General features: G+C 36.9%; 1 protein-coding gene and 1 pseudogene across 1 annotated transcript; both read left to right on the top strand.

Moving 5' to 3' along the window:
- The first annotated feature begins 1146 nt into the window (after positions 1 to 1146).
- LOC132307757 (G-type lectin S-receptor-like serine/threonine-protein kinase At4g27290) lies at positions 1147 to 7802 on the top strand (annotated as a pseudogene).
- LOC132309770 (receptor-like serine/threonine-protein kinase SD1-6) lies at positions 6605 to 7409 on the top strand. Its single transcript, XM_059808052.1, has 2 exons — positions 6605 to 6778; positions 7104 to 7409. Exons 1-2 carry the CDS (start codon positions 6605 to 6607, stop codon positions 7407 to 7409), a joined length of 480 nt encoding a protein of 159 aa, XP_059664035.1.
- Positions 7803 to 14661: the final 6859 nt, after the last annotated feature.

Below are 14661 nucleotides of genomic sequence, written 5' to 3'. Positions count from 1 at the left end.
TATATAACTAGTGAAATTTTCATGAATAGAATTAACCACGAGAAGCTATATAATCGTATTTATTTGTTACAAAGGGAGACTTTTCCCACATTAAATCTGAATAGAAAAGTGATTGAGTATAAATGGGTAGGTATACAGCACTATCCAACAACTACAAATTCTTACATAGGCAAATCCAACCCCATTTTTTTTTTGTTAGATTCCAAGTTTCTACGTACTTTATGCCTTTCTCATGTCTTGCCGGCATCAAATGTTAAGATTTTCAAATTTTTCGAAGTGTTGGAACCTACTATCAATCATGGAGAAATTGGATTGATCATGACATTTTGAGATCGATCCGGCCAAATTCGAACGGTGAGATCAAGAGCATGTGTTTAGGATGAATGTAGTCTTCTAACCTCTCGGATATTATCTTTTAAAGCCCCAAATCACTAGTCTGATATTATAATTAAAGTCCTGAAATAAATAAAAATACTAAAACAATGTAAAATCACAAATAAAACTTACAGTATCATGGAAGTCGGTCTCGCGGGGAACTGATACGATTCTTTACTTTTCTCTTATATCGTCTTTGCTCTGTCCTATCACTGATTTTACATATAGCACCATTGTTGTTCTTTGTGCATCTTGCTAATTCCATTGCATACTACTCATCCTATTGCATCTTATTTTATCCTATTCTTGCCTTGTGTATAAAATTTATTACATTTCGTTTCTATAAAATATTCACAAAAAATAAATGATAATATACTGAAATGAAGGTCACCAGCCTTAGTCATATACGCCTTCTTCTAGATGCGTCTTTCCATTGCTGACTCTTCTAGATAATCCTACCCGCGAGGGAAATAAACAGTGGATAGATGGTTTATTTTATTTATTTGGTAAGAGATAAATTCATTGCATGTGGTAGGTGATAGATAGTTTATGTGGACATTCTTGACCTTGAATTTTGTTACACATTCTTGACCTTGGATTTTGTTACATCAATTGGTGTAATAAAATTCAAGGTCAAGAATGTCTACAAAAACTATCTATCACCTACCACATGCAATGAATTAATAGGCAAATTACTTAAAGACCCTTATTTTATTAGTATATATATTTTCCATTAGAAACCCTAAGTTTCTTAACTCTCATTCACACAATTCCTCTCATCACTATGTTCCTCAGTCTCTCAAACGTTGGTCTTCACTCTTCATTCTTCTAAAGAGCATTATGCTGCTAAGAAATTAAAAGTGAAACCCTAGTTCTCATATTGCTTACGGATCAATTATTTCCTTTTCCCTCTTCGATATTACTGAATTTTTTTTCTTCTTGTTTCATGGTATTTGAGTTCTCTCTTTCCCTCTCTCCAGCCTCTATTAATGAGATTTTTTTCTTCATCTTTCATGGATAACTGAATTTTGATCTTATTCTTTTCACTATTAATGTTTGATTTTAATTTGCTTATGGAGTTTTACAGATGATAGATCTATTAATTAGTTGGGTGTAAATGTTATATAATTCTAATCTATTACATATTTATACATATAGATGTACTATATATATATATATATATATATATATATATCCCAGCATATCCATATGATTCCTATCTGCTTCACTCTCTCCTTTCCATGTGTCTATATATGCTTTCATCTTTGTGTCTATATGTGTGACGTTTCCAATTTTCTACATTTTTAATTTTTCCGGTAATTCCTTGATGCAAGGATATTTCAGTCTTTTCACGTCTTGTGTACATGTTTTTACTTAGGTCCATTGCATTTTATGCATTTTAATTTATGTGGATTAAGTGGTATTTTATGTATTGCATTATATATGTGTGGTGTAGAAATTGAAGTAAAAGAAAAAGGAAAAAGAAATTAAAAAATTGTGGGACCCACATGCATGTTTTAAGCCTCTTCTCTTTTTACTCCCGCTGGAACCTCACTCTCCCCTTCTAGAGTTTTCTTTTTTCTCTTTTTTGAGTTTCAATCTTTGAGACAAGATTTCTCTCTCAATTCTTGCCGGATTTAAGTGCCGTTTAGGCAAAATGAAGAGCACGATGAGTTCTACGCACTAGTACCAGAAATTTCAGCTTTGGCGCCCTCCTTGGATTTCAAAATTTGGAACCCATTTCAAGGATTTGTCCAATCTTGAGGTAGGGGTCCTTAATCCATGAAATCTTGTACTTTAGTGAGTTGATCTACTTGATTTGTGTCTTAGAATACTTAATTATGTTAATTATAATTTAAATTGACTTGATTGAGATATATGAACATGTGAGAATGTGTGTTAAATATGTTGTATGAAAAACTTGCTTATATGATAACCACGGAACTATGTGGATTAAATGTTTTGGACTTCTTTTTGCTATTTTTATATTAAGTCCCATATTTTTGTAAAATCTTAGTTTGTTTTATTTGGTATAGAGATTTGTGAACTCTTGTTATTGTAACAATATTTTGGGACTGTAATTATGATGATTTGGATTAAACAGTATGTAGATGTTCCACCATGTGATGAGCCATGTTGAGGTATAATGAACGGATGGATGGGATGTTGGAGTATATTAATTGTATTATGTGTTGGGACATGTTTGAGGTGTTTTGAAAGGCCAGGAAAGGCCATTGCATTTTTTTTTTTTTTTTTTTTTTGAGCAGGTGGTTGTAGTCCCCTTTTTAGGGGAGGTCATGCCAAAATTTTTTTTAAAAAAGGTATCAGTTTAGGGTTGCTGCAATATATATATATATATATAATAGAGGACTCTAAGGTAGGGATAATGAATGGCCGCATAATTTGTATCAAATGTTGTAACCACGTGAGCATTATTATTTTATCTATATAATAATATTAAAGTAATAAATGAAAAAAAAAAAAACAAACAAACAAACAAATCTATTTCAATAATAAATAAATTATGGTATTAAATGGGGCGAGACAGGTACCAGGGTTAAAAATGTTAAATGGGGACGAGAATAGGATGGAAAGTCTCCCGTTTTTGCGGTTTTGGACGGAGACGGAGACTGAGACGGAGACGAAGTTTTTAAATGGTTGCAAAAGCAGGGGAGGGTATACTTGCCCAAATCCACCCGTTGCCATCCCTAACTATGTGGAGAGAATTAACCAAAGTTTAATCAAATGGGTGCGGGACCACCAATTGAAATGCCAATTATGAGTCACAAAAGGAGGCCTAGCTCAATTGTTAATACTGAAATGACTAGGTTGATTATTGAACCGACCAAATTTACATGACTAAATTAATTGCACATTTATATATTTAAATTTTAGTAGCGTAAAAAGCAGGAACGGAAGACTTTGAGGACTTTCTGATTTGACTTTTCTCTTGTTTGCCATCTGCCAACCCATCTATCTTATGGGTTTCTGAACTAAGAAACAAAGAAATACACACCTCATATGTGAAACATGAGTACATCATCGAAGAATTATGGCTTTGCTATAAATCTTTTCTTGTATTATATTTTTACCATGTTAAAAATAATCTCTTATGCAGTTGAATTAGACACCATAAGTATAACTCAATCTCTTGCTGATGGGCAAACCATGGTCTCTGCAAATAGAACATTTGAACTGGGATTTTTCAGCCCCTCAGGTACTACTTCCAGGAATCGATACTTGGGAATATGGTACAAGAAAATATCTGATGGGACTGTGGTATGGGTTGCCAACAGAGATACTCCACTTACCGACACTTTAGGAGGAGGTGTCTTAAAGCTTGCTAGTGGAGGAATTCTCGTGCTTGTCAATAGTACGAACAGCATCTTCTAGTCGTCTTCAAATTCATCATCAAATAACAACACAGTGAACCCAGTTGCATAGCTTTTGGATTCGGGTAATCTTGTTGTCAAAGATGCAAATGATGAGAATTTCCTATGGCAGAGTTTTGATTATCCATGTGACACACAGTTGCCAGGCATGAAGTTTGGAAAGAACCTAGTAACCGGAATTGATCGGCGTATATGGTCATGGAAGTCCAGTGATGACCCTTCTAAAGGTGAGTATTCTCATGGAATTGATCTTCGTGGATTTCCACAATTTTTCCTCCTAAAAGGTTCAGTTGAGCAATACCGTTCTGGACCATGGAATGGTATCCGCTCTAGTGGCGCGATGGGTTTACTACCAAACAGCATCTACACATACCATTCTGTTTTTGATCAGCAGGAAGTGTATTATGAATATGATCTTATTAATAGCTCAGTTTTCTCACAGCGGGTTTTGAATCAGAATGGAATAATACAGCGCTTGACATGGAATTATAAAACACAGGAATGGGTAGTTTACGTGAATACATCAGCAGATAACTGTGATTCTTTTGGGCTATGTCAGGCCCATGGTAGCTGCAACATTGGTAACTCCCCGATGTGTAGGTGTCTTGATAAATTTATGCCAAGATACCCAAAAGATTGGGACACAGCAGATTGGTCTGGTGGGTGTGTTCGAAGAACACCCTTAGATTGCCACAATGGATCATCAAATGGATTTCTCAAGTATTCCGGTGTTAAATTGCCTGACCCACGGTATTCCTGGTTTAATATGAGCATGACCCTCAAGGAGTGTGAGACGGTATGCGCAAAAAACTGTTCTTGTATGGCTTATGCAAATACAGACGTAACAGTAGGAGGAAGTGGCTGCATGCTCTGGTTTGATGACTTGATTGATATTAGGGACCTCGGAGAAATTGGACAAGATATTTACATAAGAATGGCCTCCTCTGAGTTAGGTATGATATATATTCCCAAGCATGTAGATGAGTAGCTTTTACATTCTGTTTGGAAATATAAAAGAAAGTTGTTATCTTTTCAACTGAAAGTGTCTTCTTTTACTACTGCTTTATTTCTTAGTTTTCCTGCCTTAAAATATACGAGTGGATGGGTTTACATTGTGGTAAATTTTGACTGTGCAGAAACACATAGCAACTCCCTTTATTTACTGCTGCTTTATTTCTTAGTTTTCCTGCCTTAAAATATACGACTGGTTGCTTTACATTGTGGTAAATTTTGACTGTGCAGAAACACATAGCAGCTCCCATGTAAAGGGACGATTGAAGATTATAATCATTCCTATATTACTTGCTGCAGTGGTACTCCTAGGCCTGTTCTTTCTCTTATATTTCTTAAGGAGGAGGAAGCTGAAGAGAGAAGGTAAGATATCTAGAAGACTACAAGTTCTTACCCCATTTTTAGTTAGACTCCAAGTTCCTATTTTATGTCTTTCTCGTGTCTTGTCGGCATCAAATGTCAAGATTTTCAAATTTATTTCCTTTGCCACTCTATCTAGGTCTCTACCTAGTCACTTTAATTGAGCCACTTTAGCTCTACAAAAAGGGCAGGATTTTTTTTTTTTTTTTAATTGACCCAGAACTCCCTGAAATAAGGCCCCTTAGAGACCCCATCCCATGGCGCCAAACTGGGGGTAATGTAGCACAGCCCCATAGCCACACACAGGATGAGTCCAGAACATAGGAGGCTTGGGAGGTTCGAACACTGGCCTGTGAAGTGCAAACGCCGAGCTCCTACCATCACTGCTACGCCCCCGGGGGCCAAAAAGGGCAGGTTGTTATAATCTGAATGCTATACACTATTGATAAAGTCATCCAACCAAAGCTTTTTTTTTTTTTCTTTCGTATGTGGCTTAATCAGAATACTTTACCTTACGCTTGCATGATTTTTTCAGGATGAGTATAAAGAAACAGAGAAATTATTTGTCATGAAGGGTGTGTAGTTGTGTGTCTTGAAAACATCTATTGACACGCCCCCACATGTGACCTTCTATTGGTCCAACAGATATTTCAATTTTAATTATTATGGTAGAAGAGCCCTCCAAGTAGAAAGGGAGATTAAATCTCCTAAAATCTGCTAGAGTATGATAGAAAGATACAGTATGTACTACAATTAGAAAAGGAAAAAACTTTAGGTGAAGATTCTCTTGTAAGACCGGGAGAAGATTGTGGTGCTAATAACGTCAATGATTATCAGGAAAGTCTTGTAACAAATAAACAACTAGCTAACGATGCCAGACAGTTACTTGAATGATGAAAGTTAACTAGTTGCATGTATAACGTTTTTGATCTTGCAGGTATCGAAACTAAGAATGAAGACATTGAGTTACCATTTTTTGATCTGGACACTATTGCAAATGCAACTCAGAACTTCTGTTCCACAAATATGATCGGAGAGGGTGGTTTTGGTCCAGTTTATAAGGTTAAAAAGTAATCTTCTGTTTGATATTTAATAAAAAATTTGTACCACATGATTTTTACATTGCTATTAAAAAACTTATAGGGTAAGCTAACAACGGGACAAGAAATAGCAATCAAGAGGCTTTCGAATAATTCTGGACAAGGTCTACAAGAGTTCAAAAATGAAGTCATGTTGATTTCCAAACTTCGACACTGGAATCTTGTTAGGCTGTTGGGTTGTTGCATTGAAGGAAAAGAGAGGATGCTACTATACAAGTACATGCCGAATTTGGTCTAGTTCTCTTGACCATTTATCTTTGTAGACCAATTTCATAGTGCATTTTATCCATTTATGCAGAATGGAAATGTCATGCAGATCAGAATAGAAAACTAGAACTTCCATGGCAAAAGCGATTTGAAATTGCTATGGGTGTATCAAGGGGACTTCTCTACCTTCACCAGGACTCGAGATTAAGAATCATTCATAGGGATCTCAAAGCCAGCAACATTTTACTAGATGATGAACTAAGTCCCAGGATTTCTGACTTTGGGACAGCCAGAAGTTTTGGGAGAGATGAAATTGAAGCCACAACAAAGCGAGTAATCGGAACATAGTAAGTTTTGTAAACAAATTCCAGATAGTACTTGTTTATCATTTTCAAATGGTTAAATTTGATAATTTTATGCGGTGGTTACATGTCATCGGAATATGCCATTGATGGAAAATTTTCAGAAAAATCTGATGTCTTTAGCTTAGGCGTACTTTTACTCGAGATAGTGAGTGGCAAAAGGAACTGGAAATTTCATCATCCCAATCATTATCATTCGCTTTTGGGACATGTACGGTGAAATGTATCTTGTTTTGTTTTATTTCTCTCTAACTTCTTATGTGAAATACTAAATTTGAGGATTGTGATTGTTATAGGCTTGGTTGCTGTGGAATGATCATAGAGCCCTGGAATTAGTGGATTCATGTTTGGAAAATTCATACATTGAATCTCAAGTACTAAGATGTATTCAAGTGGGTCTATTGTGTGTTCAGAAATTGCCAAAAGACAGACCAACCATGTCATCAGTAGTTTTCATGCTGGGTAATGAGGGGGTGGCATTGCCTGAACCCAAACAGCCTGGTTTCTTTGTCGAAAGAAGTTCCATGGATGCAGAGACATCAAGAGGTGAGAGAACTCATACTGGAAATTCCTTGACAATAATAGTAATGGAAGCTAGATAGAAGTTGCTCCTAGTGCATACAGTTGTAGTGATAGAGTTGATGCATATCAAGAGGAAAAAAAGAGATTGTATATTTCATGTCCAAAACTGATGACATGCACTTATTGATTGAGGTCTTCTTTGACACTGATTTTACAAGCAATTTGTGTGTCATGTCCACTATTGGTGGACAAAGTCGTTGAATGCTAAAAAAGTGAATGCAGGAAGAGTGTAGTTTTATCTCTATATATAGTCGACGGTTAAAAGAAAATTAGATTAGACTAATTCACAACAACAGTAGTACATGGCACATTTGTAATTTAATTGTAAATTTTTTCTCTTTTTTTTCACTCGAAGACATTTTTGTTTGATAAATTGACTGGAGATTTCAATTTAATTGTGAGAATCCAATCACTAGCTCAAATGAATGTCCTTGAATCTTGCTTGGATTATGTACAGAAGGATGTGAAAATCACATCACTCCTCATCCCAAGAGACTATACAACACTGTGCCAGTGAAGGCATACACACACACACACACACACTATGCATTTCTTTTAAGTATATGGACATAAGCAGCTTCATAAGTAACGTTTAAAAGATTTTCATGCTAGATTTTTGAGATACAGATGCTCAGCTTCAACGATAATTATGATTTGTGTTTGTTAAAAATAAATAAAAAATTTATGATTTGTGATAAAAATAACTTCCCTTTTTGCAGTCATATTGTTTGGTCAGTGATATTAAATGCCAAGTTAATTATTTGATTGCAAAAATCAGAGCATGATCATAATGTGAAACGTATGGAGATTTAATTTCTCACCAGTGACTCAGTAGTTCTAATTCACCAAGTTAATCATATTATTGGAAATATTAGAGCATTACCATAATGTGAATCGCTTGGTGACTTAATAGGCCCGTGACATGGTGACTCCTAATATCCTTCAGACTGACTTAGCACTTCCCATCAGTGACTGCTCTTGCCATAGCTTAGGCCTCACTTTCCATAACAATATTCTCTTAAGGTTGGGAGGAGTACTATGAGGACAACTATTCAATAATGAAGAAGCTTCTCCCGAAATTCCAGGTTTTTATTTTTATTTTTTATAATTATTATTTATATATTAGGTAAATACTCTCACACAAACACACAAATGTTCACGTGGAGTCAAATTCCTCACATCCCATTTGAGGGAGACGTCTCATCAAGTTCATTAATCATTATGTAGCAATTTATGCGCGCTGCTCATTCAAGTAGCTTTATTTGTACTAATTACATATAAAAAAGAGCTGATATTCGTACTCCAACAAAGGTGTCAGTACTCTACTTCCTCTTGTATGTTTGGAAGGTACACAGCCATCTCTCTCCAATCCTTATGAACTTAAACATTGAAAAAAGCTTTTGTGAAGGATTGCCTGAATGCAAAAAAACCTGATTTCTTTGTGGAAGTACCATTGATTCAGATTCATCAGCGGGTGAGAGAAGACTTTCGGGCTCAGAAACTTCTTCCGATTTTCTCATTTTAAGTGAGGGGCGTTGTTGGCATTTCACATGCATATAAGTATATGTATGTATACATTAAGGTAGTTATTTTAGGGACTTGATGGGTATTGCAAAGGAAGGATGAGGGCAAGGAAGTAACTTGACAAAAAGTTAGTAACCACCAAAGCTTGACAAGTGGCTTAAGGAGGACCATTCACCCATTTGGAAAACAAAACCTTCTCCTCATTTCCTTCCCATTTTGGTCGCTTTGCTCTTTATCTCTCTCTAACTCTTCTCCTTCTCTATCTATATCTATACACATATATGCCTACAATGTCTTCCAAGCTTCAAGGTTGGATTTGAGAAGGTTAGGGTGAGATTTTGATGAAGCCATAGCAGGAAAAGTTGAAGAGCATGACAATGGCTTCATTTTGACACCAATGTTGCATGGGTTAGGGGAGTTTCTAAAATTGGCTAGGGTTAAGGGCTTGTTTGGCTGGCTCCATTGAGGTAGGGGTTTCCTAATGCTTTATACTTTTCCTTTCTTTGAGTAATCTTCCATACTTTCACTTTAATCTCATTCTTGAATGACAAATAAGTGAATAAGTTGATGGTTATATGATGATGTGTTTTAAGCATGTTATGTGTGATGAAAATAGTGTATTTCATGCTAATTAAGACTATTGTGTTACTTCCATGTAAAGATGGTTAATGTGTGAAGATAACATGATTAAATTGATGTAAAATTTTATGATGAACATGCTTGTGGTTGATTTCTAGGCCATGCTATGTGTTTATTTTTGGAGGATGCCATGTTTGTAATTGATTTATGAAAATGTTATGTTTGTGCCTAATTCTAAGAGAATGTTATGTTTATTCCGTTGTTGTCACATGAATGGAAATGAAGTTAAATTGATGTAATTAGAACATATGCATAGTATGGCAGAAAGTGGGATGAGAAAGGGTATGAAATGGTGTTTTTATAAATTAAACCGGATTTTGCGAGTCTAGTACTAATTTGACCTAGAGAGGGCGTGTGCCGGTTTTAGACGTGAAAAGTTAATTACTAGGCCCCAGATGGTTGCCGAATTTAGAACCAGGGATAGTAACTCAATCTCACCTCGGTAAAGTTAGTTAGCAGTTTTTAAATGCAAGTTAGGTCGGTAGAGACCAAGTTCAAGGACGGTTGTGCATTGCATTACATTTTTATGCAATATTGTGATAAGCGGTATATGTGTTATTGATGAGAATGATTTGTGATTTGAATGCTATAAAATTTCCCCAAAGTATAATCCCGGTTTCTTTAAATCCCCATTGTGTGATGTGTGACTCAAGGGAGTCCAAAGTCGGCACCTTAGGCATCTCCTACTGAGCCTCCGTGCTCACCACTTCCATTATCATTTTTTAGGTTACGACGATAATGTGGTAGATGACGGACCCTCACATGCATATTTAGGGTTGATGGGAGCATTTTTCATTAATTTTGTAGTTAAGGCGTATGTAACGACCCAAACCCGTGGATCCGAACCGTTAACCGGGTCCCTTACCCGAACCCGAGATCACAAGAGAACAATGATCATTTCCTATGCTCATGATTAATTTCCATTCATTACATGGCCTAAAGAACCCCGGAATCACAGTTCAACAAGTGAGGATCAAAACACGGGTCAAAGGGGAACGGTAAACCGGTTGAAGAAGAAGGGTCGGTCGGCTGAAACTGTATGGTCGGCCGGCTGACTGAGATGGTCAGTCAGCTGAAATGATTCTCAAAGTTGCAAGATCTCGAGACTTTGCTACAGTGGTCTATCAGCCGACTAATATTGTGGTTCGGCCGGCTGATATAAGAGGGTCGGTTAGATGATAAAGAGGTTCAGCCGGCCGAACAAGTTTTTGCAAGTTCCAACTCTCTAGAGTGCTACAAAATGGTTTGTCAGCCGGCTGATATGCCTTGTCAGTCGGCTGATGAGCCCTGGAATGTTGCTAAGTGCAGTTTGAAAGTCCAGAAATCCTAACCTCTTAGTGAGACAAACTTGATGTTCATTCAATCCCAAATTCATAGAACAATGCATAATATTATACAGCTAAAGACATCAATATCATGTACAACATATGTTATCACTTCTCATTCATTATAATATAGCGATATGGTTTCAAGTTTACATCAACTATCATTAAGTATTACATTTACAGCACACGGCCATGCTTTACAAAATGAATATATTCTCAAAATGAGGGTCTACAAAAGAATGGATACAAGTGCACAAAAGACAGCAAAAATAAACTTTAAGTCCTCGAACTAGACTTGTGGTGGACCGTCATCCGCCACTTCCTTCCCAAGCCCTAAAAAATGTTAAATAACAACAGGGTGAGCCAAAGCTCAATAGGTGGTGCCTAAGACACACTTCTTATGACCCTATGAATCCACATAAAAAATAGGTAATAGAGAAAATGGGATCATAATATACGGGGATACATGGCAACAACTATAACAACAAGTATATAACAATTATCATCTAAACACATACACACCATATAGTCTAATGAAGCGCAATGTCATGCAAATGTTACTACCCATATTCGAAACATTTTCGTTTCAACTTTCAAACCGTTAGTGTTATCCGACCCAAGGCACCTCCAAGGCATCACGAATGGAGGGTTGACTAACTATCCACGACCACTAGGCACCTCAAAGGCATCGTATTCGGCTTAGTTAGCTCAACCAAACTCCCTTCTAGACTACACTAACAACACGGACCACTAGGCGTTTCCTAGGCGTCCGGTTTTTGCAAACGCCTTTGAAAAATATTTTCCCAAAACAATTTCATTTGTTTTAAAACATTTTTTCCCCTTTTTCTTTCCCAATTGATGCATGAATGCTTCATGCTTCATTCATCAATTCAACTACAAGAGTTTGCATATGCTTTTATAATTAAATCACTAAGGTACACAACTCTTGTTTCCATTTCACATTTTTCTACCATACTAAGCATATAAATCACAAAATATCATTTCACATAAGCATGCTTAAACACAATATATCAAATAACACCTTGTCACAATTTTAAACATGGAATTTAAATAATTTCCAAGAACTAATACTAATGAAATATGCAATTCGACAAATTATAAGAATTAAATTCACAAGAGTAAAAGAAGAACCATGTATTAGAGACCCCTACCTCTAATTGAAGAAAAGCCCCAAATTCACCTCAAACCCTAGAATTTTGAGATCCCCAAAATAGTGGCCAAATGAAGGTTGGCTCCGATCAAAACGTGGATCTCGTCGTGCTCTTCAATTTGCCGTAAACAGCACAACAAAATTCCCAAAGATTTAAGAGAAATCAAGCCTTAAGCTTTGTAGGATAATAATAATAAAAAGAATGAGGGAAGGAGAGAAAAATGTGGAGAGAGATAGAAGAATGAAATGGAGGCCAAGAAATGGCCTCTTGGCCATCTAAATATCTCAAGTGGGGGTGGGCCCCATACAATTTAAAATACTTTATTTTTTATTTTTCATTTCCAATATCAATTAAAATCACAAATACACACACATATATATATACCAACATACTAAATCACCACCACATATAACACATTAAATAAAATGCATGTGATGCAAATGGACCCAACTAAAATCCCCGTACACTATAATTTTGGTAGCGGGTCCCACATAGAATCGTCCAGCCCGAAAAATTGAAAAATGCCAAAATGACAACCCATGCATTTTAAAGAGTTCTAGACTCAATGAAATTCTCCAAACAACTCTCGAACAACCAGCACACTCCACAATGTTCAGCAGGTAAAACGAGAAAAAGACAAAATACCCTTACGTGGACGAAAAATGTCAATAAAATGGAAAATGACGAAATTCAGAAATATTACAATATCCCCAACTTAAAAGGATTTCATCCCCAAAATCAAGCCATACCTGGGGAAGAAAATAACTCTAGGTACTTGGAGCAAACCTCTTGCTCGAGCTCCCAAGTAGCCTCCTCAACTCTGTGATGTCTCCAAAGAACCTTCACTAATGGAATCATTTTGTCCCTTAATACTTTTTGACGTGTGTCAAGGATTTGAACTGGTCTCTCTTTATAGGATACATCCTCATTAATGTCCACATCAACCCAATCCAAAATTTAAGACGGATCTGGTTCATACTTCCGTAACATCAACACATGAAAAACATTATAAACCCTATCCAACTGTGGTGGCAATACAAGCCTGTAGGCAACCTCTTCTACGCAGTCCAAGATCTCAAATGGTCCAATGAATCAAGGTGATAACTTGCCACCCTTCCCAAACCTCATCAATCCCTTCTACAGAGAAACCCATCGAAAGACGTGATCTCCCACCTCAAAGGATAGTGGTCGTCTCTGTCTATCCGCATAACTTTTCTGTCGGCTATAAGCTGTGAGCAACCTTTGTCTAATCAATTTAATCTTCTCTATAGTCTCAAGTACAATGTTGGGTCCTAAGGTGGCTGTCTCGCCTACCTCAGTCCAACAAACAAGAGACCTACAAGGTCGGCCATACAACTCCTCGACAAACTCAATAAGCGATAGATGATCTTCCCAACTACCATCTAAGTTAAACACACATGCCCGAAGCATATCCTCTAAAATCTGGATGGTACACTCTGACTGGCCGTCGGTCTCTTGATGGAATGCCATACTCAGGTTCAATGCTGAGCCAAATGTAGCTTGAAGTCCTTCCCAGAATTTCAAAGTGAACTTGGCATCCCTGTCCGAAACGATGGTTACTAGAACTTAATGCAACCTCACAATCTCCTTCATTTATAAAACACCAAACGTATAGACAAGAAGTGAGTCGTTTTGGTCAATCACGCATATAGCCTCATTTCCCTTTCGTGTCCTTAGAAAACCTGTCACAAAATTTATAGCAATCTGCTTCTATTTCCACTGCGCTACAGGCAATGGTTATAATAAATCGGCTAGTCTCTGATGCTCAGCCTTCACTTATTGACATGTAAGGCATTTAGCCATAAACTGTGCAACGTCTTTCTTCATTCCATTCCACCAATACTAACGTCTCAAATTATGATACATTTTGGTACCACCTGGATGAACTGCAAAGTAGGAAGTGTGAAACTCCTTTAGAACGTCCTCACGATAAATTGTGGAAACAACCAACAACCCCTTGAACCGTAGACCTCCATCTACATGTAAGGTCCAATCCTTCACGATCTCACCACTCGAGATCAAAACATGAATAGTATCCAAATTAGGATCCTATCTTTGTGACTCAATCACTCGTTCGACAAGAGTAGGCTGAACTACAAGACTAAACAAGAATGTCAACTCATTGCAAACATCATCATCAAAACATTGCAACCCCATCTCTGCCAAATCTTCCATTTTCGAATAGCCAAACCGGCCAAAGTCGCACAAGATTTTCGACTTAAGGGATCTGCTTCCATAATTGCCTTGTCCGGATGATACTGCAAGTCAAAATTGTAATCTTCTAAGAACTCAACCCATCTCTTTTTGTCTGTTGTTCAAGTCCTTTTGGGAGAAAAGGTACTTGAGACTCTTGTGATCTGAGAACACTTCGAATCTTTCACCATACAAATAGTGTCTCCAACACTTCAAAGAAAACATAACTGTCGCTAGCTCCAAATCATGAGTAAGATAGTTATGCGCATGAGTCTTCAACTAACGAAACCCATAAGCCACTACTCTACCATCTTACATCAGCACACAACCCAAACCATCGCGTGAAGCATCACAATAAATCACATAACCTAAGCCACGCTCATGTATCACTAACATTG

The sequence above is a fragment of the Cornus florida genome, unplaced genomic scaffold (assembly GCF_030987335.1).
Source record: "Cornus florida cultivar Cherokee Brave unplaced genomic scaffold, ASM3098733v1 CherokeeBrave_3.0.0_Hap2_Chr05, whole genome shotgun sequence".
Classification (NCBI taxonomy): Eukaryota; Viridiplantae; Streptophyta; class Magnoliopsida; order Cornales; family Cornaceae; genus Cornus; species Cornus florida.
Note: the sequence above shows the minus strand (reverse complement) of the source record. Positions and strands in the feature narration are given on the sequence as shown.